Genomic DNA, 24,206 nt, shown 5'->3' with positions numbered 1-24,206 from the left:
GAAAATTAAGCAGGTAGAGTCTCTGCCTTCTTAAGTATTCATGCACTTACTCGTTCATTCAACGGCTGTTCACTGAGAGCTGTGTAAGGCTTGGTCAGGGGCACTGGGAAACAGGTGAACAAAGCAGTCAAGGTACTCATGAAAGGTACAGTCCAAATAAATGATGATCGACTGTGATAAGTACAGTGAAGGAACAAACATGGTGCAGGTAACAACAGACTGAAGATCTTTTAAGATGAGCTGGTCAAGGGAAGGCCTCTGAGGAGCTGGTTCAACAAAGGCCTGAACTGTAAAGAGGCCAGTCTTGAAAAGGCAAGCAGGGGAAGAAATGAGGGGTGGAACTTTTTGGCTATTTAACATCTGAATTCCTTCCCACGGTGTGAGTCTTGGTAAGGGGCAGGCTTCTCCAAAGCCCACCTACTCACTTTCCTAGCCTTCCTTGCAGTTAGAGTTTGGAAACATGACCCAGGCTTGGTCAGAGTCATCTGTCCAAGGCAGTGAATCAGGAACTGGTGATACCAAAAAGCAGAGCTGAGAATTTCTTTTGGTGGCAATGAGTGTGTTAGCAACATTCAGTTTTTGGAGCAGTGATTCCAAGATATCCTTGTCTAAGGGAGCATTGCATTCAGAGGCAAAGGCAACAGAGCCCTCTTCAGGCTGGTTCTGGGTGTGATTTTGGCTGAAGTTCTGTTTGTCCAGCCTTGCTTTGTCTCTTCCTAATCTCCAAACCTCGTATTGCAGCCTTCCTGGAAGTTCTGTGAGCCACCCAATACACTCCGTTTGTCTTAGGCTTAAATCAGCCAGAGTCGGTTTCTGATGATTCCATCTAAAAATCCTGATAGACTGGAGTACGTTGCAGGTAGATGCATATGCAATAGCCCTAAGGTGGGAGGAGAGGGAGAGAGAGCTTGGAGGAACCAAGAAAACCCCCCAGTGGCAGCATTAGTGAAAAAGGTAGCAAGTGAATAAGATGGCTGCAGCCGGCGAGCCAGGCAAGAGCCAGAGCAAGCAGGTATGCGTAGCAGAAGCCGGAAATGTGCTGGGCCTAGCCTTTTCTCAGGGACACTCAACTAGCTCCCATGTCCTCATGGGATGTGTCTCTACTGGTCTCTGAGGACTCTGAGGCAGCGCTGAAGGGTTCTGGTTGGGTGGTTGCCACTCTGCTGTGCCAAGGAATTCCAGACTGTTCTCTACGGAGAAGGCTAAGCCTGAACTTGCCATTTCCAGCTCTGTGAGATGGCTCTCTCTTGCTCTCCTTGAAGTACCAAGATATGTATCTCCAAAGGCATTTATAGCATTAATTTGGTTATATGTTTTTGAGTGTCATATCCATCATTAGACACTAGCTAACTCCCTGAGGTCACAGTGGGGAGGTGGGATGATTGCATGCCTTGGATTAAGACAGATCTGGATTTTATCTCAGACAAGTTGCTTCACTTCTCTGAACCACAGTTTTCTCATTTGAAACATGAGGATACTAGTACCTCATTGAGGATTACATGCCCTGTACGTTGCTATACAGTGCCTACCACATAGTAGGCACTCTGTGATACTACTCCTTTGTTCCTTAGTATTTCATGGAATTGAATAGAATCTTCTGCAGCTAGGAAAACAATATAAAATCCTTGCTTTTGTGCTTACCTTATTGTGAAGTGCTAATTTAGAATAAAGTAACTTACATTGCTTTCTTAGTTCAGAATTTGTTCATGAAAATATCCTTTTTCTTAAAAATTCCCTAAAGAGTTATTGCCATTTATTCAGTTCACTCCAGCAAAATTACTACCCCCCGAGAAAAGGACCATTTTTCCCCTTCCAACATCCTTATATTAATGATGTAGACTACAATTAAAACACTGCATCCAAAACCAGAAGGTAGATTTTGGTTTTTTTTTTTTTGCTGTGGCCCCTCCCATTGCGGAGCACAGGCTCCAGACGCTCAGGCCCAGCGGCCATAGCTCACGGGCCCAGCCGCTCCACGGCACGTGGGATCTTCCCGGACCGGGGCACAAACCTGTGTCCCCTGCATCGGCAGGCGGACTCCCAACCACTGCGCCACCAGGGAAGCCCAGATTTTGTTATTCTTGGGAAACAGAGGAAGATATTACTCAAGCCTGATTGTCTTAGCCAAAATATTCCCTTATGTAATATTCCTTGGCCTTGAGTCTTTTTCATTTTAAGCACTTGAAATCATAGATGTTCTATAGGTTTGTCATTGATTGACCAAATACGTAACTCAGCTCTGAAGATATTAAAAACTTTAAAACATCACAAAACAAAAATCCTAGAGCCTCCCAAGCCCCTTGCTTACTGATTTGAACACCTTAATTTAATCTAATGAGTTGACAGTCTTAGAATCCTTTTCTTTCCTCCTTGGCTGCTGGTCTTTTTTTTTTTTTTTTTTTTTGAATTTTTGAATTTTATTTATTTTTTTATACAGCAGGTTCTTACTAGTTATCAATTTTATACATATTAGTGTATACATGTCAATCCAAATCTCCAATTCATCATACCACCACCACTTTCCCCCCTTGTTGTCCATACATTTGTTCTCTACATCTGTGTCTCTATTTGTGCCCTGCACAATGGTTCATCGTACCATTTTTCTAGGTTCCACATATATGCATTAATAAATGATATTTGTTTTTCTCTTTCTGACTGACTTCACTCTGTATGACAGTCTCTAGATCCATCCACGTCTCAACAAATGACCCAGTTTCGTTCCTTTTTATGGCTGAGTAATACTCCATTGTATATATGTACCACATCTTCTTTATCCATTCATCTGTCGATGGGCATTTAGGTTGCTTCCATGACCTGGCTATTGTAAATAGTGCTGCAGTGAACATTGGGGTGCATGTGTCTTTTTTTTTTTTTTTTTTTTTTTTTTTTTTTTTGCGGTACGCAGGCCTCTCACTGTTGTGGCCTCTCCCGTTGCGGAGCACAGGCTCCGGACGCGCAGGCTCAGCGGCCATGGCTCACGGGCCCAGCCGCTCCGCAGCATGTGGGATCTTCCCAGACCGGGGCACGAACCCATGTCCCCTGCATCGGCAGGCGGACTCTCAACCACTGCACGACCAGGGAAGCCCCATGTGTCTTTTTGAATTATGGTTTTCTCTGGGTATGTGCCCAGTAGTGGGATTGCTGAGTCATATGGTAATTCTATTTTTAGTTTTTTAAGGAACCTCCATACTGTTCTCCATAGTGGCTGTATCAGTTTACATTCCCACCAACAGTGCAAGAGGGTTCCCTTTTCTCCACACCCTCTCCAGCATTTGCTGTTTGTAGATTTTCTGACGATGCCCATTCTAACTGGTGTGAGGTGATACCTCATTGTAGTTTTGATTTGCATTTCTCTAATAATTAGTGATGTTGAGCAGCTTTTCATGTGCTTCTTGGCCATCTGTATGTCTTCTTTGGAGAAATGTCTATTTAGGTCTTCTGCCCATTTTTGGATTGGGTTGTTGCTTTTTTAGTATTGAGCTGCATGAGCTGTTTATATATTTTGGAGATTAATCCTTTGTCTGTTGATTCATTTGCAAATATTTTCTCCCATTCTGAGGGTTGTCTTTTCGTCTTGTTTATGGTTTCCTTTGCTGTGCAAAAACTTTGAAGTTTCATTAGGTCCCATTTGTTTATTTTTGTTTTTATTTCCATTACTCTAGGAGGTGGATCAAAAAAGATCTTGTTGTGATTTATGTCAAAGAGTGTTACTCCTATGTTTTCCTCTAAGTTTTATGGTGTCCAGTCTTACACTTAGGTCTCTAATCCACTTTGAGTTTATTTTTGGGTATGATGTTAGGGAGTGTTCCAATTTCATTCATTTACATGTAGCTGTCCAGTTTTCCCAGCACCACTTATTGAACAGACTGTCTTTTCTCCATTGTATATCCTTGCCTCCTTTGTCCTAGATTAGTTGACCCTACATGCATGGGTTTATCTCTGGGCTTTCTATCCTGCTCCATTGATCTATATTTCTGTTTTTGTGCCAGTACCATATTGTCTTGATTACTGTAGCTTTATAGTATAGTCTGAAGTCAGGGAGCCTGATTTCTCCAGCTCTGCTTTTTTCCCTCAAGACTGCTTTGGCTTTTTGGGGTCTTTGTGTCTCCATACAAATTTTAAGATTTTTTGTTCTAGTTCTGTAAAAAATGCCATTGGAAATTTGATAGGGATTGCATTGAATCTGTAGATTGCTTTGCATAGTATAGTCATTTTAACAATATTGATTCTTACAATCCAAGAACATGGTATATCTCTCCATCTGTTTGTATCATCTTTAATTTCTTTCATCAGTATCTTATAGTTTTCTGCATACAGGTCTTTTGTCTCCCTAGGTAGGTTTATTCCTAGGTATTTTATTCTTTTTGTTGCAGTGGTAAGTGGGAGTGTTCCCTTAATTTCTCTTTCAGATTTTTCATCATTAGTATATAGGAATGCAAGAGATTTCTGTGCATTAATTTTGTATCCTGCAACTTTACCAAATTCATTGATTAGCTCTAGTAGTTTTCTGGTAGCATCTTTAGGATTCTCTACGTAGAGTATCATGTCATCTGCAAACACTGACAGTTTTACATCTTCTTTTCCAATTTGTATTCCTTTTATTTCTTTTTCTTCTCTGATTGCCGTGGCTAGGACTTCCAAAACTATGTTGAATAATAGTGGTGAGAGTGAACATCCTTGGGTTGTTCCTGATCTTAGAGGAAATGCTTTCAGTTTTTCACCGTTAAGAATGATGTTTGCTGTGGATTTGTCGTATAAGGCCTTTATTATGTTGAGGTAGGTTCCCTTTATGCCCACTTTCTGGAGAGTTTTCTATCATAAATGGGTGTTGAATTTTGTCAAAAGCTTTTTCTGCATCTATTGAGATGATCATATGGTTTTTCTTCTTCAATTTGTTAATATGGTGTATCACATGGATTGATTTGCATATATTGAAGAATCCTTGCATCTCTGGGATAAATCCCACTTGATCATAGTGTATGATCCTTTTAATGTGTGGTTGGATTCTGTTTACTAGTATTTTGTGGAGGATTTTTGCATCTATATTCATGAGTGATATTGGTCTGTAATTTTCTTTTTTTTGTAGTATTTTTATCTGATTTTGGTATAAGGGTGATGGTGGCCTCATAGAATGAGTTTGGGAGTGTTCCTTCCTCCACAGTTTTTTGGAAGAGTTTGAGAAGAATAGGTGTTAGCTCTTCTCTAAATGTTTGATAGAATTCACCTGTGAAGCCATCTGGTCCTGGACGTTTGTTTGTTGGATGATTTTTAATCACAGTTTCAATTTCATTACTTTTGATTGGTCTGTTCATATTTTCTATTTCTTCCTGGTTCAGTCTTGGAAGGTTAGACCTTTCTAAGAGTTTGTCCATTTTTTCCAGGTTGTCCATTTTATTGGCATACTTTGTATTTCTGTGGTGTCTGTTGTAACTTCTCCTTTTTCATTTCTAATTTTATTGATTTGAGTCCTCTCCCTCTTTTACTTGATGGGTCTGGCTAATGGTTTATCAATTTTGTTTATCTTCTCAAAGAACCAGGTTTTAGTTTTATTGATCTTTTCTATTGTTTTCTTTGTTTCTATTTCATTTATTTCTGCTCTGATCTTTATGATTTCTTTCCTTCTGCTAACTTTGGGTTCTGTTTGTTCTTCTTTCTCTAGTTCCTTTAGGTGTAAGTTTAGATTGTTTATTTGAGATTTTTCTTGTTTCTTGATGTAGGCTTGTATAGTTATAAACTTCCCTCTTAGAACTGCTTTTGCTGCATCGCATAGGTTTTGGATTGTCATGTTTTCGTTGTCATTAGTTTCTAGGTATTTTTTGATTTCCTCTATGATTTCTTCAGTGATCTCTTGGTTATTTAGTAACATATTGTTTAGCCTCCATGTGTTTGTATTTTTTACGTTTTTTCCCCTGTAATTGGTTTCTAATCTCATAGCGTTGTGGTCAGAAAAGATGCTTGATATGATTTCAATTTTCTTAAATTTACTGAGGCTTGATTTTTGACCCAAGATGTGATCTCTCCTGGAGAATGTTCCGTGCGCACTTGAGAAGAAAGTATAATCTGCTGTTTTTTGATGGAATGTCCTATAAATATCAATTAAATCTGTCTGGTCTATTGTGTCATTTAAAGCTTGTGTTTCCGTATTAATTTTCTGTTTGGGTGATCTGTCCATTGGTGTAAGTGAGGTGTTGAAGTCCCCCACTATTTCTGTGTTACTGTTGTCCTCTTTTATAGCTGTTAGCAGTTGCCTTATGTATTGAGGTGCTCCTATGTTGGGTGCATATTTATTTATAATTGTTACATCTTCTTCTTGGATTGATCCCTTGATCATTATATAGTGTCCTTCCTTGTCTCTTGTAACATTCTTTATTTTAAAGTATATTTTATCTGATATGAGTATTGCTATTCCAGCTTTCTTTTGATTTTCATTTGCATGAAATATCTTTTTCCATCCCCTCACTTTCAGTCTGTATGTGTCCCTAGGTCTGAAGTGGGTCTCTTGTAGACAACATATATATGGGTCTTGTTTTTGTATCCATTCAGCAAGCCTGTGTCTTTTGGTTGGAGCATTTAATGCATTCACGTTTAAGGTAATTATTGATATGTATGTTCCTGTTACCATTTTCTTAATTGTTTTGGGCTCCTTTTCTTCTCTTGTGTTTCCCACTTAGAGAAGTTCCTTTAGCATTTGTTGTAAATCTGGTTTGGTGGTGCTGAATTCTCTTAGCTTTTGCTTGTCTGTAAAGCTTTTGATTTCTCCATTGAATCTGAATGAGATCCTTGCCAGGTAGAGTAATTTTGGTTGTAGTTTCTTCCCTTTCATCACTTTAAGTATATCAAGCCACTCCCTTCTGGCTTCTAGAGTTTCTGCTGAGAAATCAGCTGTTAACCTTATGGGAGTTCCCTTGTATATTATTTGTTGTTTTTCCCTTGCTGCTTTCAATAATTTTTCTTTGTCTTTAATCTTTGCCAGTTTGATTACTGCGTGTCTCGGCGTGTTTCTCCTTGGGTTTATCCTGTATGGGACTCTCTGTGCTTCCTGGACTTGGGTGGCTATTTCCTTTCCCATGTTAGGGAAGTTTTTTACTGTAATCTCTTCAGATGTTTTCTTGGGTCCTTTCTCTCTCTCTTCTCCTTCTGGGCCCCATATAATGCGAATATTGTTGCATTTAATGTTGTCCCAGAGGTCTCTTAGGCTGTCTTCATTTCTTTTCATTCTTTTTTCTTTATTCTGTTCAGCAGCAGTGAATTCCACCATTCTGTCTTCCAGGTCACTTATCCGTTCTTCTGCCTCAGTTTTCTGCTTTTGATTCCTTCTAGTGTAGTTTTCTTTTCATTTGTATTGTTCATCTCTGTTTGTTTGTTCTTTAATTCTTCTAGGTCTTTGTTAAACATTTCTTGCATCTTCTCGATCTTTGCCTCCATTCTTTTTCCGAGGTCCTGGATCATCTTCACTATCATTATTCTGAATTCTTTTTCTGGAAGGTTGCCTATCTCCAGTTCATTTAGTTGTTTTTCTAGGGTTTTATCTTGTTCCTCCATCTGGAATACAGCCCTCTGCCTTTTCATCTTGTCTGTCTTTCTGTGAATTTGGTTTTTGTTCCACAGGCTGCAGGATTGTCTTCATTTTATTTTATTTTATTTATTTATTTATTTATGGCTGTGTTGGGTCTTCGTTGCTGCACGTGGGCCTTCTCTAGTTGTGGCGAGTGGTGGCTACTCTTCGTTTGCGGTGTGTGGTCTTCTCATTGTGGTGGCTTCTCTTGTTGCAGAGCACAGGCTCTAGGCACACAGGCTTCAGTAGTTGTGGCTCATGGGCTCTCGAGTGCAGGCTGAATAGTTGTGGTGCACGGGCTTACTTGCTCCGAGGCATGTGAGATCTTCCTGGACTAGGGATCAAATCCACGTCCCCTTCATTGGCAGGCAGATTCTTATCCACTGCACCAGCAGGGAAGCCCCAAATAACATGCTTTTAATGAAAAACAACTATGTATTCCTCTCTCCCCAAAAAAGTATAGTGAAAAGAATGGTATATTCTTTTGGTTGAAGTATATGAAGAAAATTCACCCTCACACAGATATGAGAGGAAACAAATATATTAATAACATTTGCAGATATCTGCAGATACTCTTCTTCGATATTACTACATCAAAACTTGAGAAGTGCTAAATTGTTGTAGGTTAGTTGCAACATGGAATCTGAAGCCATATCAGTGAACATTTCTTATTGTAACATTAGATTCACCAGTCTGTTTTGCACACTGAATATGATAACACCATTCATTGGTCATTTGGGAAATACTGAATCACTGAAGTATGCAAATATTCCCCATATTGCTACATTTCATCATATAATATTAAGAAAATCACATTTGTGGCCTAAAGACTGAAACATAAGACATGACACCATAAAACTTCTTGAAGAGATCATAGGCAAAACATTCTCTGACATTGATCGTACCAATGTTTTCTTAGGTCAGTCTCCCAAGGCAATAAAAATAAAAACAAAAATAAACAAATGGGACCTAAGCAACCTTACAAGCTTTTGCACAGCAAGGAAACCATAAACAAAATGAAAAGACAACCTACAGAATGGCAGAAAATATTTGCAAACAATTCAACAGAAAAGGGCTTAGTTTCCAATATATACAAGCAGCTCATACAACTCAACAACAACAAAAAACAAACAACTCAATCAAAAAATGGGCAGAAGACTTAAATAGACATTTCTCCAAAGAAGAAATACAGATGGCCAATACACACATGAAAACATGCTCAACATTGCTGATTATTAAAGAAATGCAAATCAGAACTGCAGTGAGGTACCACTTTACACTGGTCAGAATGGCCATCATTAAAAAGTCTAAAGGTAACAAATTCTGAAGAGGGTGTGGAGAAAATGGAACCCTCCTACACTGTTGGTGGGAATGTAAATTGATTCAGCCACTATGGAGAACAGTATGGGGAGGTTCCTCAGAAAACTAAAAATCGAATTACCATATGATTCTGCAATCCCACTCCTGGGCATATATCCAGACAAAACTGTAATTCAAAAAGATACATGCAGGGGGAGGGATAAATTGGGAGATTGGGATTGACATATACACACTACTATATATAAAACAGATAACTAATAAGGACCTACTGGGAACAGGGGACTCTACTCAATACTCTGTAATGACCTATATGGGAAAAGAATGTAAAAAAGAATGCATGTATGTATATGTATAGCTGATTCACTTTGCTGTACAGCAGAAACTAACACAACATTGTAAATCAACTATACTCCAATAAAAATTAAAAGAAAAAAGATACGTGCACCCTTGTGTTCATAGCAGCACTGTTCACAATGGGTAAGACATGGCAGCAACGTAAATGTCCATCAACAGATGAATGGATAAAAAAGATGTGGCATATATACATATATACATATATATATATATATGTATGTATGTATGGAATGGAATTCTACTCAGTCATAAAAAAAGAACGGAATAATGCCATTTGCAGCAACATGGATGCAACTAGAGATTATCATACTAAGTGAAGTAAGTCAGAAAGAGAAAGATAAATACCATATGGTATCACTTATATGTGGAATCTAAAATATAACACAAATGAACCTATCTATGAAACAGAAACAGACTCACGGACATAGGGAACAGACTTGTGGTTGCCAAAGGTGAGGGGGTTGCGGGAGGGTTGGAGTTGGGAGGATGGGGTTAGCAGATGTAAGCTACTGTATATAGGAGTGGATACATAACAAGGTCCTACTCTATAGCACAGGGAACTATATTCAATATCCTATGATAGGGACTTCCCTGGTGGCACAGTGGTTAAGAATCCACCTGCCAATGCAAGGGACACGGGTTCGAGCCCTGGTCCGGGAGGATCCCACGTGCCACGGAGCAACTAAGCCCGTGCACCACGACTACTAAGCCTGTGCTCTAGAGCCTGAGAGCCACAACTACTGAAGCCCGCACGCCTAGACAAAGAGTAGGCCCTGCTTGCCGCCACTAGAGAAAGCCTGCGTGCAGCAAGGAAGACCCAATGCAGCCAAATAAATAAATAAAATTAATTAATTAATTTTTTAAAAATCCTATGATAAACCATAATGGAAAAGAATGTTAAAAAAAAGAATATATATGTATAACTGAATCACTTTGCTATACAACAGAAATGAACACAACATTGTAAATCCACCATACTTCAATAAAAAGTAAATCACATTTGTTAACATAGAAAAGTCCTTTAAGTACTTTGAAGCTGTCAAGCTCATGGTGGTAGATACCAGTTTTCCCAAATTTTAGTTTTCCCTTGAAAGCTTGAGTTTTATTGTTGGCAAAAATCCTGTCAGCTCTTTAACTTGAAGGGACAGGCTTACTTTATTCATCTTTGAGCAAATGTCTGCCAAATCTCAAGTCTGAGTCATTTGTCATTAGTCATTTTTTCAAATAAAAACGCTGTTCCATGAGAAACCTAGTTTAGGACACAATTTAATCACCTAAGGCTTTTCCGTGAGACAACCCTTGTACTTAGTGTGCAGCAGAAATGCTTTGGGCACTTCATTTAGTCACCCAGCCTCTTTAAAAGATGTGTATCTGAGGATTAGGACTTAGTAAAATGTTTACTGCTTGATCAAGGACATGCTTAAGTGAAACTGGCCTTGTTTTCCTTTGAGCACGTGGCTGTGACGAGTATTACGACTACTAGTATTATTTGGCACCACTGCTGTGATTTGTGCTAAGACATCAGCAATTTTACCCACCAGTGTAACTGTCAATACAGCAAAAGAGGCAAATAATAATGTCTTAGTACTGTTATGAAAATAGTTTTTATCTTCCAGACCCCTGAAAGGGGCTAGAAGGACTGCCCCCAGGGATCCACAAACCACCCATTGAGAACCACAGACTGCTTAGTTTGCCTTCTGGCTCTGCCACTTAGAGGCTAGGTGACCTTGGATAAGTTACTTCACCTTTCTGTGTTTCACTTTCCTTCTCTGTAATATGGGGTTGATAATCATAATTACTTAATACTGTTATTGCAAAAATTAACTAAGTGAATATATGTAAAATTCTTGCAACACTACCTGTTACATAGTAAGTACTCAAAAAATGTTAGCTGTTGACTACCATCAACTCTGCTTGGGTGCTTTTACTACAGCTGTGTTCACTAAGAGAAAAAGAAATTTAACCGCTTCCCTTGTCTTGCTCATCCTATAAAGTCAAACAGGTCATAGTTGCTGGGGTATGCATTTTTTGTTCTTAGGTCAAGTTCAGGAGGAACATGGCAAAAAATTTAAAATAACATTACCTTGTATGCAGCAGGAGCTAAACTCACATATGCCTTAACATACCCAGAGCACATTTGTTTTATGTGGTAGACATTGATTCTAACCCCATTGATAAATGAAACGTATTTGTGTTTACGTTTAATATTCAGGAAAGATTCAGAAAATGAGCTATTCCTGTTGAGTCAGTGGATGCCAACATCAGCTACTTGTATATAATGTATTCTGTCAGAACCAGATCTCCCCATAAGTGTTGGATTCTTAATTTATTTGATTAATGTAAGATTAATCATTATTTTGCTCTTACTTGAAAGAAACAAGGACCCTGGGAATAGAAGTCTCTAGTTCCTAATAGCCTTTGTACTTTTACATCTAGATTGTTGGAAAATAATAAAACAGTATATCTTTTCCTTACAGGATTTTGGGAGTGCTAGCAAATCTGGAGCATCAAACAAGAAACCTGGTATGTATAGTAATGAAGCTGGAAAACTACTAAAGTATTTAATAGTCTTGAATTCAGTTTCTTATTTTTCTTCTTTTCAGAGATTGCTCAAGTAACTTCAGCATATGTGGCTTCTGGTTCTGAACAGCTTAGCCTTGGACCAGGACAGTTAATATTAATTCTAAAGAAAAATACAAGTGGCTGGTGGCAAGGGGAGTTACAGGTAATAACCTTTAAATAACGTTTATTAACTTTATTATAAAAGTAATGCATACTCATTAGAAAAATAAGGTTCATAAAAATTTTAGATCACCTATAATCATACCACTTGGAGGTAGTCATTATTACCATTTTAGTATCTTATGTTTCTCTCTTGTCTTTTGCCTGTTTATTTTTAAACAGTTGATGTTACAAGTAACAATAGGAAGAGTAATTTCCCTAAAGACATAATTGTTTTCCAATAATAGCTGTTTTAATAAACCACAGGACACTTTCTTAAAGGAAAGCTTAGCATCATCTTTGCCTGGGATAACCCCAGGCTTGCGGTATAACTTCCAGGCTGAGTGCTAAGAAAATACTATTCACTGGACAGTCCCCCCTGCCCCCATAGTCTTATGTTTTTGAAACAGCAGTGCAAGGAAAGGAACTGCAGGAGTAAATGAGCCTGTTTTTTTCATAAAATGTTAACAGAGATAGTAATTGCATGTTTTGATACAGAAAGAAGAGTTTTTTCTCATTCCTAAAATTTCCTTACTAGTTAAAACTAAAAAGCATTTTAGGATTAAAAGATGATGACAGGTGTAAGAGCTGGATTTTTACATGAAATTGATATATGATTGTAATATGTAGGATTAACTTAGCATCATTCTTGCAAATCAGGGTCTTACACTTTCTAAAGAAAAGTAGAGGTTGAAAATTCAGTATCTTCTTGACTAACCCCCTGAAATTTCACCTTCTGATTTACTTTGAAGATTGACCCAACTAAGTGGGAGATGTGGCTTTCCACAAATTTTGTTTATGATCTCCTGATTAATTATTAACAAAGCCCCAAGAGGTATTTACTGTGAGCTATATCATTAAGTGTTGACTTGAACTTATTAGGAGAACATTAGAAAGGTTTTTTTAGTTTATAAATGTTATTTATGTGGAATATGCAGAGAAATTTGAGCCTGAAAGATCTCCAAATAGACTTCTACAAATAGTGTTGAGATGCATATTGAATCTTCCAGTTGTTTAATACTGACTTGGAAGGCCGATGCAGAATTCAGGTGTTCACAAGACACCCTCACTTCTAACACCAGTCATAAGTTTGGAGGTCCCCAAGACCACTCCCGAGTTCAGTAATTCGCCATAAGGGCTCACAGAAGGCTGTTATATTCATGGTTATGGATTATTACAGCAAAAGGATTTAGATTAAAATTAGCCAAGGGAAGAGATGTATGGGGCAGAGTTCAGGAGGATTCCAAACACAGAGCTTCCAGTTGTCCTCTGCCCATGGAGTCATGGACATCATTAAATCTCCTGGCAACAATAGCCATGGAGTATTGCCAAGCAAAGCAGCTCACTTGAGCCTTGGTTTCCAGAGTGTTTACTGGGGCCCCATCACGTAGACACAGTTGACTGCCCACATGGCTGAACTCAGTCTCCAGTCCCTCCAGAGGTTGAGTTCATACTATGACCCAGAGGGCCCACCATAAATCACATCATTAGGCTATCTGGCATGGTTAAGGCCCCCACATAAAGTGAGACACTCTTAACAGTCAAGACCTTCCAGAGGTTTAGAGATGACCTTATTACCTTCCAGAAGCCAAAGGCAAAGACCAGACCTCTCTTTGGGCAAGTTTAAATTCTTTACTACACAGCCAGGGTTTTTCTCATTTTTAGTTTATGTCTCAATAATTGTCTTTAGTCTCATCTTTTATATTCTTTTTGCTAATTTTATAGGCCAGAGGAAAAAAGCGACAGAAGGGATGGTTCCCTGCCAGCCATGTTAAACTTTTGGGTCCAAGTAGTGAAAGAACTACACCTGCCTTTCATCCTGGTATGGAAATGGGTTAACTTGTATTTCATCTTAGAGAAGTTTTGTTAAAACTTAGCCCTTCTTAGATTAGCTGATTCTTTGAAAAATATTTTAGAATTTTTTCTTTCCTTACCTCTGCCTAAAAGTAATATTTCAATGAGAACTTCCTTTCTAAAAAGTTCTGTGTAGAAACAGCCAACTGTTCGGTGATACTTGAACTACCTCACTCCTTGAAATATTTTAATTGCTATACCATCATACTTTAAAGCAAACCAGCTGCTTGGATTTCTAACTGCATTTGGGAAATTCTTGTTTTTGTAAAACAGGGAATGGGGGAAGGAGGGTGGGAGAAAACAGCTAAAGGGAAATTTTAGCTGTACTTTAACATATGATCCTTGTAGGAATAATTATTTTGTTTGTTACTTTGTTGTTCTTTTTCTGGTAGTGTGTCAGGTGATCGCCATGTATGACTATATAGCAAATAATGAGGATGAGCTAAACTTCTCCAAGGGGCAACTTATTAATGTTTTGAACAAAGATGATCCTGACTGGTGGCAAGGAGAAATCAATGGGGTGACTGGTCTCTTTCCTTCAAATTATGTTAAGATGACGACAGACACGGATCCAAGTCAGCAGTGTGAGTAATATCAAATTATTTACTTCTTAACTAGTGCATAAGCTTTAATGTGCAACATTGCATTCATTACTGCTCTGAATCAGATCTTAAACTTAGCACTCTTAGCAAATGTTATATTAACGTTTAAAGTAAGAAAATATAACAGGAAACTTTCACAAGTTTAGAAGTTATACTTATTTTTTTTCAAATACTTTTTTCCTAGCTTCAGACCCTACTATTAGATTTTATCTGAAAAAAGTTCTAATTCTCTCATGGGTTCTTTGGTATGATAACAGTCTATACTGCAACTTCCCTTTACACCAGCCTTTTTCAGCTTAATAAAGAGTAGCTGGCAATTACCCTATTTACCTATTCAAAATGACCCTTTTAGTGCACAGGTGCTATTAATTTTGCAACCTTCTCATTTATTTCCCACATTTTTACATATCATCCAGGTTAGGAGAAAATTTAAAAGAAAATGATAAAATTTATTTTATAAATAAAGTGCTTGCAAAACTCATTAGGTGATTTTTTTAGGTAGATAACTCATACTGCAAGAGATATATGAATTAAGATCTATTTCACTACTTTTACAACAAGGGTCCAGATCTCAATGTATGAGATTTGGTATTACATAAAATTATCTCTTGGTAGTTACCTAGCCTTTCTTATATTTGAGAATAAACATAGCATTAATAATTAGAGAATAAACAGTACTTGGAAATATTTTTTACTTTTATAAAATAGATGTCACTTTTCCCCACCCTTTTGATTTTTTTGTCTTCTTAAATAAAATATGTCATGATTTATATTTTTCTCATTCTTGTGAAATTATCTAAAAGCTTTAGCCTTTCGTTTTAACTTAGCTTCTAAGAACATATAAATGGTAAAAAGCTGAGATGTGTTTATGATTCAGTGCAAGTATTGTGAATTTACTTTGTACTATATAATTTTAAAATATTAGTGCATTATTTTCACTTTAGAGCTTATAAGATCGTTCGGATTTTGGGAGAAGACTTTTCTTTAGATAAAGCAACTGAATTTCCCAATTTGGAGGTGGAGTCCAGTTTTTTATGGTTTGAATATTCCTAAAAGTATCTCAGGGTTTTAGGAGAGGTAGTAAAGAAAATTATAACAACTTGGATTACCTAAATGAATGACCATTTTTAAACTCTGCTGATGGTTTGGCAGTTTTCAGTGCTTGCCAGTTTATCTGATTAATTAGAAATACCTGAGGTGTCTTTCCTGGACCTGAGAGAGGAAGGTACTTTTCAAACCTACTGGGTCTGGAAGATCTTTGACTAAGTGATCCCTGGAGGCATTCTGGTTTGTCAGTACATTTGGCTTTTATAGTGTCTACAATGTAAAGTGATAGTTTTCCAAAGGTTTTGTTGTTGTTTATCTTGTTTTTCAGTGGCGGAACTTTTTTCCAATTAAGTCGTATATAATAAGGAATACAAAGAACAGATAAAAGCTGTTCTAAAGGAAGAACAGCCAGGAGTGTATGAGTCAGTGAAAACTGCTTAAGTTTTAGACTATCATTTGTGTTTCTGTAGCCCTTATAAATATTACTTGCATTTTATTATGTAGTTAGGATGTTTTCTAAAGGTTGAGAATTTTAATAGTTCAAATTTGTTGATGTGGCATGTAATCAGTAGAATTTTTTCTCACCCACTTGATTTACTTTATGTTCATTTTATTCCTCATTTTTCTTTTTATAGGACCCAATGTTGTCTTCCAGTGTGAAAGCACCCCAGAGACCCACTATCCAAGTTTGACTCTAGCGTGGAGGCAGGGCAGGCAGCCCTGGTCAAATATCTCCTACACAATTCGTTAACTTCGTTCGAATGTTAGAGCCACTTGTGATTATCTCTTCGTGTTTCTAATTTACAGTTAAAATTTACTTGTAACAAGTTAAAGGATAGTGGGTCTTTGTGTGGCTTTCCCTGCTGTTCACTCTGGCATCCTTTAGCAGTTTTCTTCTTTTTTAATTTGGTAATTGTAGGTCATTAGCATGCATGTTGAGTTTGCCCTTACATGGTGGGAGTTCAAACACACAAAGACCCACTATTTGCACAAACTTTTCTCGCTGGTTTGGAATGGGCTGCCATGCTTTTCTAATGTTATTGCAACATGTATATTCATTACAGAATTCAGAATTGCTTATGTTTTGCTATTATGTTTGATCTAATCCTAATCACAGTGAGCTCTTAATTGGTTCAATATGTGATTTGTCCCTCAGTATGCACTGTTTATTACTTTCTAATATGCCACTATGAGTACCAATATTTAAATTTGTTTAAAGGCCAAGGATTGGAAATATCCTTCTCTCTATTTTCTGTGTATTTTGGGGTGGGAGCAATAACACTTTGAGGGAACTTTTCTTATCTCACAGAAGAGGAAAGTGGCCTGCCCCAGCACTATGTGCAGAGCAGGGTATGTTTTATCTGTTCCGGCTGCCCAAGAATGAGTCCTGTACATGGGAGTTCGCTTGGGATCTCTGTGGTCTGGGCTCATGAAGAAGCTTCATGTGCTGCAGCGGTCAGTTGTTACTTCTTTACTAATGAGCTAAAAATGGATTATTTTTGAGGAATGAAAGGCTCCCTTCATTGACCATGAGATATGAAACCTTCCCTTCCTTAGAGCATTTATATCTGTACATTTTGAAGTCAAAATTCATGTTATCTATTTTAATTAGGTGACTACTTGTCCCAGGTCACAAAGGGACATTGGTTGACACTCTTCTTAATGTATTTAGTAAAGATCATAAGGAATCCTTGAAGAATTTAAATGCCCATGAAGTAGGCAGACAGTCTCTGTCTAGTTGAGAATGAATTCAGTGAAGGAAAGATGTGTGAGAGCTGGCATTCCTCTATGTCCATGAAGCTGCTTTGTGGCTAGAGGGTTGATTTTACCATTCAGAATTCTCTGGCTACTATCTATTCTTCAACCACATTGGCTACTTTGGCATAGGATTTTACTTCTTTTCCTTGAATGGAAAACTTTAAAGATAATAAACATTATTATAAACTAATAAACGTGAGAGTACTTAGCTGAAACAAAAGGGAGTTTTAGTGGTCAGTATTAAACTATATTTGAAAATCAATGAGAAGTTTATGCAATTTAAAATGTTTACAAACTGCAGTGCAATCTACTGTTTATGAATGTCCAAGTATTATCAGGAAAAGTGTACATACAATCACAGAGTCTTATTTCCTCACACAGTTCTTTAAGAAGAGTGAAATATGTTTTTATATATCTGAGTTTTAAGTTACAGGCATATTTGTGCAATATTTGTGTAAATGAGCCTATTCATTATAAATGAATGATTTTAGTCGTACATTGCCTAAATCATAACTTTACAACACTTGAGAAAGAATCAACAGTTTAGTTAGAACGTCACAAAGTTCAAATGTCTGTGTTCCAAAATACTTCACATCATTGGGATGTATGGTGATATGTATGTGTGCTCCCTGAGGCAGGGATTTCTAGTTATTAGACCACCTCAACTTTTAGCATTTGGCATCATCATGATACTTTTTTTTTTTTTTTTTGCGGTATGCGGGCCTCTCACTGTCGCGGCCTCTCCCATTGCGGAGCACAGGCTCTGGACGCACAGGCCCAGCGGCCATGGCTCATGGGCCCAGCCGCTCCGCGGCATGTGGGATCTTCCCGGACCGGGGCATGAACCCGTGTCCCCTGCATCGGCAGGCGGACTCTCAACCACTGCGCCGCCAGGGAAGCCGTATCATGATACTTTTATAAAATATGACATATAGGAAAGCAATAATACCATTTTACAGGTGGCATAACAGATTTGCCTGCAGTCACTAAAGGGTAGAGTGTAAAGACTGAGTCCTTGTGAATTCAGCTGATCTTCTAAATTGTACAGTTTACTTGGTCTTGCCTTTTATTTTCTGAACTTTTTGCTTTTGCAACCATTAGTTGGGTTCAAATTAAGGGCAGTTACTTTAAATCCATTTTAAACCCTGAGGTTAGAAATTAGACCACTTAATTAGTCACATGATTTGGTATAACATTTTCTCCTTATAATTTTGAATTTGGGTTTATTTAATACGCTGATAAATTATTTCAAAAGTATTTTTGTAGCTCAAATTGCTTCACTTTTACACTGATAAATATAGATTATTAAGAATGACATTCAGGTAGAGCTTAGTATCTGTAAATCAGTTTGCAAATAATATATTCATCAGGTACCTATGGACTAAATCACATAATGGCATATTTAAGCTGAGTGTCTAGGAAATAAATTTACTGTATTTACAGAAATACCCCTCTTTGTTTAGGTATTTTGTCATATATTTGAGAAGAAACTAAAAGCAAAGGAAATGGTATGACATATAATAATAACTTGTCCTTCTTAAAAGAGCATGCAGTCCTTTGCAATACCTCATATTCAGCCACATATTTGTTCTCATTCAGTATAAGAGGCAGCTTTCCATTTACTTAGAAAGCAACATTGGAAGGAGTTTATCAGGAAAATAAAATTTTAGAATGAACAAATCTGAACCCTGTAGGAGGTAAAGAATGAAAATTTATTTAAAAATTGCAATATGTGCTAATCATTTTTAAAATTTACTTAAAAATTGCAATATGTGCTAATCATTTTAATCACATATATGATTAAACCTGATGGGTTTTTCAGCAATGAAAAAATCAGTTCTAAGACCAAAGCTGATTTTTTTAGAAAACTTGAAAATCTAAATCAACCCTACCTGTTGTATAGTTTCCTCTAAAACTTTATCCTAAGGAATCATTTTAAAATAATACAACTATTAAAACAAGGTAACTGCTATTTTAGTGTTTTAAAATATAATATGAATACTGATAGTTTAAAATAAAGGCACTGGGGGAAGGAAAAGTAGAGAAAGAAATGCCAATTTCAGTCCAAAGCTTTATTTGCCAAGTTTTCTTAGGATGAATTTTATCAGGTTATAAGTTCTTGTAAATAGAATCTATAATGGAAATACTGAGAGACTTTTGCCTGAAGTGGCATTATTGGATGCTGCTGTGATGCTACTGTAATGTAATAAATTATTAAATTGTTGCAAAGTGCTGTTTTTTTGCCTTAAATTTTTATTTCGTGCGTCTTGAAAACTATAGTATTAAAGGTCTTGAGATTGTGCAAATGCTGGAAACGCTTGGCATGAGGTCATCCGTTTTTATTTTTACAAAATTGTAATATAACTATGCAAGTGTGTTTATTAAAAGGACACAAACTACATTACTTGTATTGTGTATTTCTTTTGAAGCATCCTTTAAACTAATTGTTTATATGTAGTCCTGGTTGAATTTCTTTGGAATGTCTCTTTTTCCTTAACATAGTCTCTGGGTCCAGACCAGCAAATTGTTTTATAGTAGGGGGACAAAAGAAAATTTTAAGTGGTAAAGATTGAGATTTTGATCCAAGATAAGCATATGTATCTCAAAAGCAAAAGAAATTTTGATTTGAAAGTAAAAGAAAATATAATCTAGGATAATAATAGACTACTATGTTATTTATAATTTTTATTCCAACTTTTTCTCCAAAAAGATTGGAAGGAATTTACAATACTCACTGCAAATGTAGACTAAGATATTTTTAGTACAAAATAAGAGTCTGTATGCAGTGAAAGAAACTGAAGTGGTTGCTTGCGGGGTACCAGAGTTAAGCAGAGTTTTACAGTTAAATAATCAAGTTGGTGGTTTCACCTTGAGTGAAAAAAAACATTGATCAAAATCCAGCCCATCCATCAATGTCTGACATCAACAATCTCTTTCCAAAATCTTTCCTCATCTCTGGAAAGTCATTCAATTAACATATGTTGAGTATTTGCATAAGCAAATGCAGAGTACTAGGTGCTGAGAATATGCAAATGAGTGCCAGGTGATCCTGGTCTCAGGTAGTGCCTAACTCTGTGAGGGGATCAGGCACGTACACAGATAAGTATAAAACAGCCTGCTAAAGCACACTGATATTAGATATTACTGGGCACCAAGAGAGTACAGAGGAGGAATACCTAACTCAACCATTAGATATTAGATATTAGATATTACTGGGCACCAAGAGAGTACAGAGGAGGAATACCTAACTCAACCATAGATTGGTGAATTAGAGAGGACTTCCTGGAGGAGGCAACTACCAGAGTCATAAGATCAGTAGGAGTAAGCCAGATTGGAGGGTGGGATGGTGGAGAGTGTGATGGAGACAAGCAGCAGCCGGGCGGAGGAGGAGAGGTGCGTTTATAAGGAGTTCATTATTGCTGGAGTGGAAGTGGAAAGCCAGCAACACTGAATGCTGACGCTTGAGAGCAGACCGAGGGCTAAACCAGAGATTCCTAGCTTGGCTGCTCACTGGAATCACCTGGGGACCTTTAACTAGCTATTGATGCCTGAGTCCCGATTTAAATGGCCTGTGGTGGGGGCCTGGGCGTGGGGATTTTTAAGAACTCCTCAGGTGATTCTGATATGAAGCCAAGGTGGAGAAAAAGTCATGAAACTGAGTCAAGACTTGTTTCTGAGGGAACCTTGGCAGGAGTTGGGGATTGATGGGATGCATGGTCAGGTGGAAGGTCACTTTGACTCCCAGGTTTGTATCTTGGTGACAGGGCGGAATCATGGTGCCACCAGCTACAGTAAAGAATCGGAGCTGGGGGAAGAAGATGAGTTTGGTTTTGACTACAAAGTACCTGTGGAACATCCAGATAGAATTGTCCAGCAGGTAGTGAGATATAATTAAGATATACAGCATCAGATATACATCAGCTGGTGGCATGAATGCCTATTGATAGTTTTTGAGCCACTGAAAGTAAATGAGATGACTCGGGGTAAAAATCAGACCTTTGAGGGTATCAGCAGTTAAGGGTTGGGTAGTGAAAGGAACCCATGAAGAGGAAACAAAGGTTCTGGGGAAATAAAGAGATTGTTGTGCTAATATTGCTACCATTTTTATAAAGTAATGAAGTTCTAGCTATATAACCGTTGCTCATACCAGTAAAAAGAAAAGAGGAAAAGTGCTCTTTTTTTAAAGATTTATTTATTTGTTTGTTTGTTTGTTTATTTATTTCATTTATTTTTGGCTGTGTCAGGTCTTAGCTGCGGCATACAGAATATTCGTTGAGGCAGGCGGGACCTTTCGTTGTGGCGTGCAGGCTTCTCTCTAGTTGTGGGGTGCAGGTTTTTCCTCTCTAGTTGTGGCATGCAGGCTCCAGGACGCGTGGGCTCCAGAGCACAATGGCTCTGTAGTTTGCGGTACACAGGCTCTCTAGTTGAGGTGCACAAGCTCAGTAGTTGTGGTGCGTGGGCTTAGGTGCCCCGTGGCATGTGAGATCTTAGTTCCCTGACCAGGGGTCAAACCCGCATCCCCTGCATTGTAAGGCGGATTCTTTACCACTGGACCACCAGGGAAGTCCCAGTGCTCTTTATTGAGTACTTATTAGTCTAGGCACCTTTCTAAGGCCCTCAAATGTATTACCTCATAACTATTTTCTTTTTACAGGCATGGAAATGAAAACACAGAAGTTAAATAACTTGTTCAAGGTTACATAGATTGTCATTGGTAGAGCTGGGTTCAAACCCAAGTGGTCCGACTCCAGAGTCCATGCTCTTAACCTCTACACTAGGGTGCTAATATTGCCACCATTTTCATAATAAGGAAGTTCCTGAAGTATAACCACCACCTGAACCGATGAAAAGGCAAGAAGAAAAATCAGAAGAGATGAGGAGGCAAGGACTGAATTTAACAAGCAAGGATAAGAATCTCTAAGAATAACATCTAGAAGGCTAAAGCTGAACATAATCACTTTTTTGGTAACAGCTTTATTGAGATATAATTTACATTCCATACAGTTCCCCCAACTATACCAATTCAGTGGTATATTCACAGAGTTATGCAACCATTACCACAGTCAATTATAGGACATTTTCATCACCTCAAAAGGAAACCCAGGGGGCTTCCCTGGTGACGCAGTGGTTGGGAATCCGCCTGCAGGTGCAGGGGTCACGGGTTCGTGCCCCGGTCCGGGAGGATCCCACGTGCCACGTAGCGGCTGGGCCTGTGAGCCGTGGCCGCTGGGCCTGCGCGTCCGGAGCCTGTGCTCCACAGCGGAAGAGGCCACAGCAGTGAGAGGCCTGTGTATCGCAAAAAAAAAAAAAAAAAAAAAAAAAAAAGGAAACCCAGAACCCATTAGTTATCACCCTCGCATCTTCCTGTGTACCCTGCCTGCCCTGCAGCCACAGCTAAGCTGTGTTCTGGCTCCATATATTTGCCTACTCTGGACATATATAAGTGGAACCATAAAATGTGTGGGATTTTTGTGATTGGCTTATTTCACTTAGCATAATCTTTTCAAGGTACATAATGCTGTAGCACATTTCGGTATTGCATTGCTTTTTATGGCCAAATAATATTCCATTGTTTAGATATACCACATTTTATTTATCCATATGTTAATTGATGGACATTCGGGTTTTTACTTTTTGGCTATTATGAATAATGCTGCTATGTACATTTGCATACAAGTTTTTGCATGGACATACATCATCCTCTTTCTTGGGTATATACCTAAGGAGTGAAATTGCTGGGTCAAATGGTTTGACTTTTGGGGGAACTGCCAGACTGTTTTCCAAAGTGGCTGTACCATTTTATATTCCCACCAGCAGCGTACAAGGGTTTCTGTTTCTCCACATTTTCACTGATGCTTGTTATTATTTGGCATTTTATTAAAGCCTTCCTTGTAGGTATGAAGTGACATCTCATGGTTTTGAATTGCACCTCCTCCATGACTAATGATGTTGAAAAGCCGTTGGCCATGTTTATGTCTTTTTTGGAGAAATGTGTGTTCAGATCCTTTGCCCATTATTTATTTATTTATCTATCTATTTATTTATTTTTGGCTGCATTGGGTCTTTGTTGCTGTGCACGGGCTTTCTCTAGTTGCAGCGAGCGGGGGCTACTCGTGGTGTGCAGGCTTCTCATTGTGGTGGCTTCTCTTGCAGAGAACAGGCTCTAGGCATGCGGGCTTTAGTAGTTGTGGCTCGCAGGCTCTAGAGCACAGGCTCAGTAGTTGTGGCGCATGGGCTTAGTTGCTCCGTGGCATGTGGGATCTTCCCGGACCAGGGCTCGAACCCATGTCCCCTGCATTGGCAGGTGGATTCTTAACCACTGCACCACCAGGGAAGTCCCCTTTGCCCATTTTTAAATTGAGTAAAGTATCTTCATAATCACTTTTAAAACTTTATTTTAAATGAGAACAACAAATTATGAAAGATGTGCTTAAGAGAAATGTCTTAATGCTGTTGTCAAAGGCAGAATCAGTGATAAAATCAAAGAGTGATAAAATGAGTGTAATGGGAAGTGTAGTGGGAGGGCTGCTTTGGATCATGACTCTATGAGCTCACCCCTAGGAGCCTTAGCCTCATCTGTATAATGAAGATAGTAATACCTGTATTACAGATGAGACTTAAGGGATTTATGAAACACCAGTTCAGTGTCTAACACATAGATACTAGAAATTACAGTGAACATTTACCAAGCATTTGCTGTGTCCTAAGTGATGGACTAAACATTTTGGGTGTGTGTCTGGGTTAGTAAGTGATGGAGTTAAAACTTGAGTCAGCATCTGACTCCAAAGCTGGTGCTCTTAGCCACCTCTCACTAACTTGGAGTTGCTGTTACTTCAGATCACAGAATTAGAACAATCATCATTAAATTCCAAGATATAGGTGAGAAGAGAGTAAAGAGAATTACCTAATTCATTCTTTAAATGAATTCAGGCTGGTCAAGTTACATTTCGAGGTACTGGGAGGACCTGCTACTGGGATCCCTGTGTCACCAGTGC

At 38.2% G+C, this 24,206-nt stretch overlaps 1 protein-coding gene across 8 annotated transcripts in view; it reads left to right on the top strand.

The window, feature by feature from the left end:
• Positions 1 to 24,206, top strand: part of ITSN2 (intersectin 2) — a 165,188-nt gene that overhangs the window by 106,891 nt on the left and 34,091 nt on the right. For 7 of the 8 annotated variants that reach the window (XM_060116785.1, XM_060116782.1, XM_060116780.1 and 4 more), the window contains 4 exons: positions 11,707 to 11,752; positions 11,833 to 11,954; positions 13,676 to 13,772; positions 14,197 to 14,388. In XM_060116785.1, the coding sequence (XP_059972768.1) occupies positions 11,707 to 11,752; positions 11,833 to 11,954; positions 13,676 to 13,772; positions 14,197 to 14,388 (457 nt within the window). Of the gene's footprint in view, positions 1 to 11,706; positions 11,753 to 11,832; positions 11,955 to 13,675; positions 13,773 to 14,196; positions 14,389 to 16,088; positions 18,441 to 24,206 lie in introns of those variants that run through there. The other variant, XM_060116787.1, reaches the window with a different exon arrangement.

Source organism: Mesoplodon densirostris, chromosome 14 (genome assembly GCF_025265405.1).
Source record: "Mesoplodon densirostris isolate mMesDen1 chromosome 14, mMesDen1 primary haplotype, whole genome shotgun sequence".
Taxonomy (NCBI): Eukaryota; Metazoa; Chordata; class Mammalia; order Artiodactyla; family Ziphiidae; genus Mesoplodon; species Mesoplodon densirostris.
This window is presented reverse-complemented; position numbering and strand designations above follow the sequence as displayed.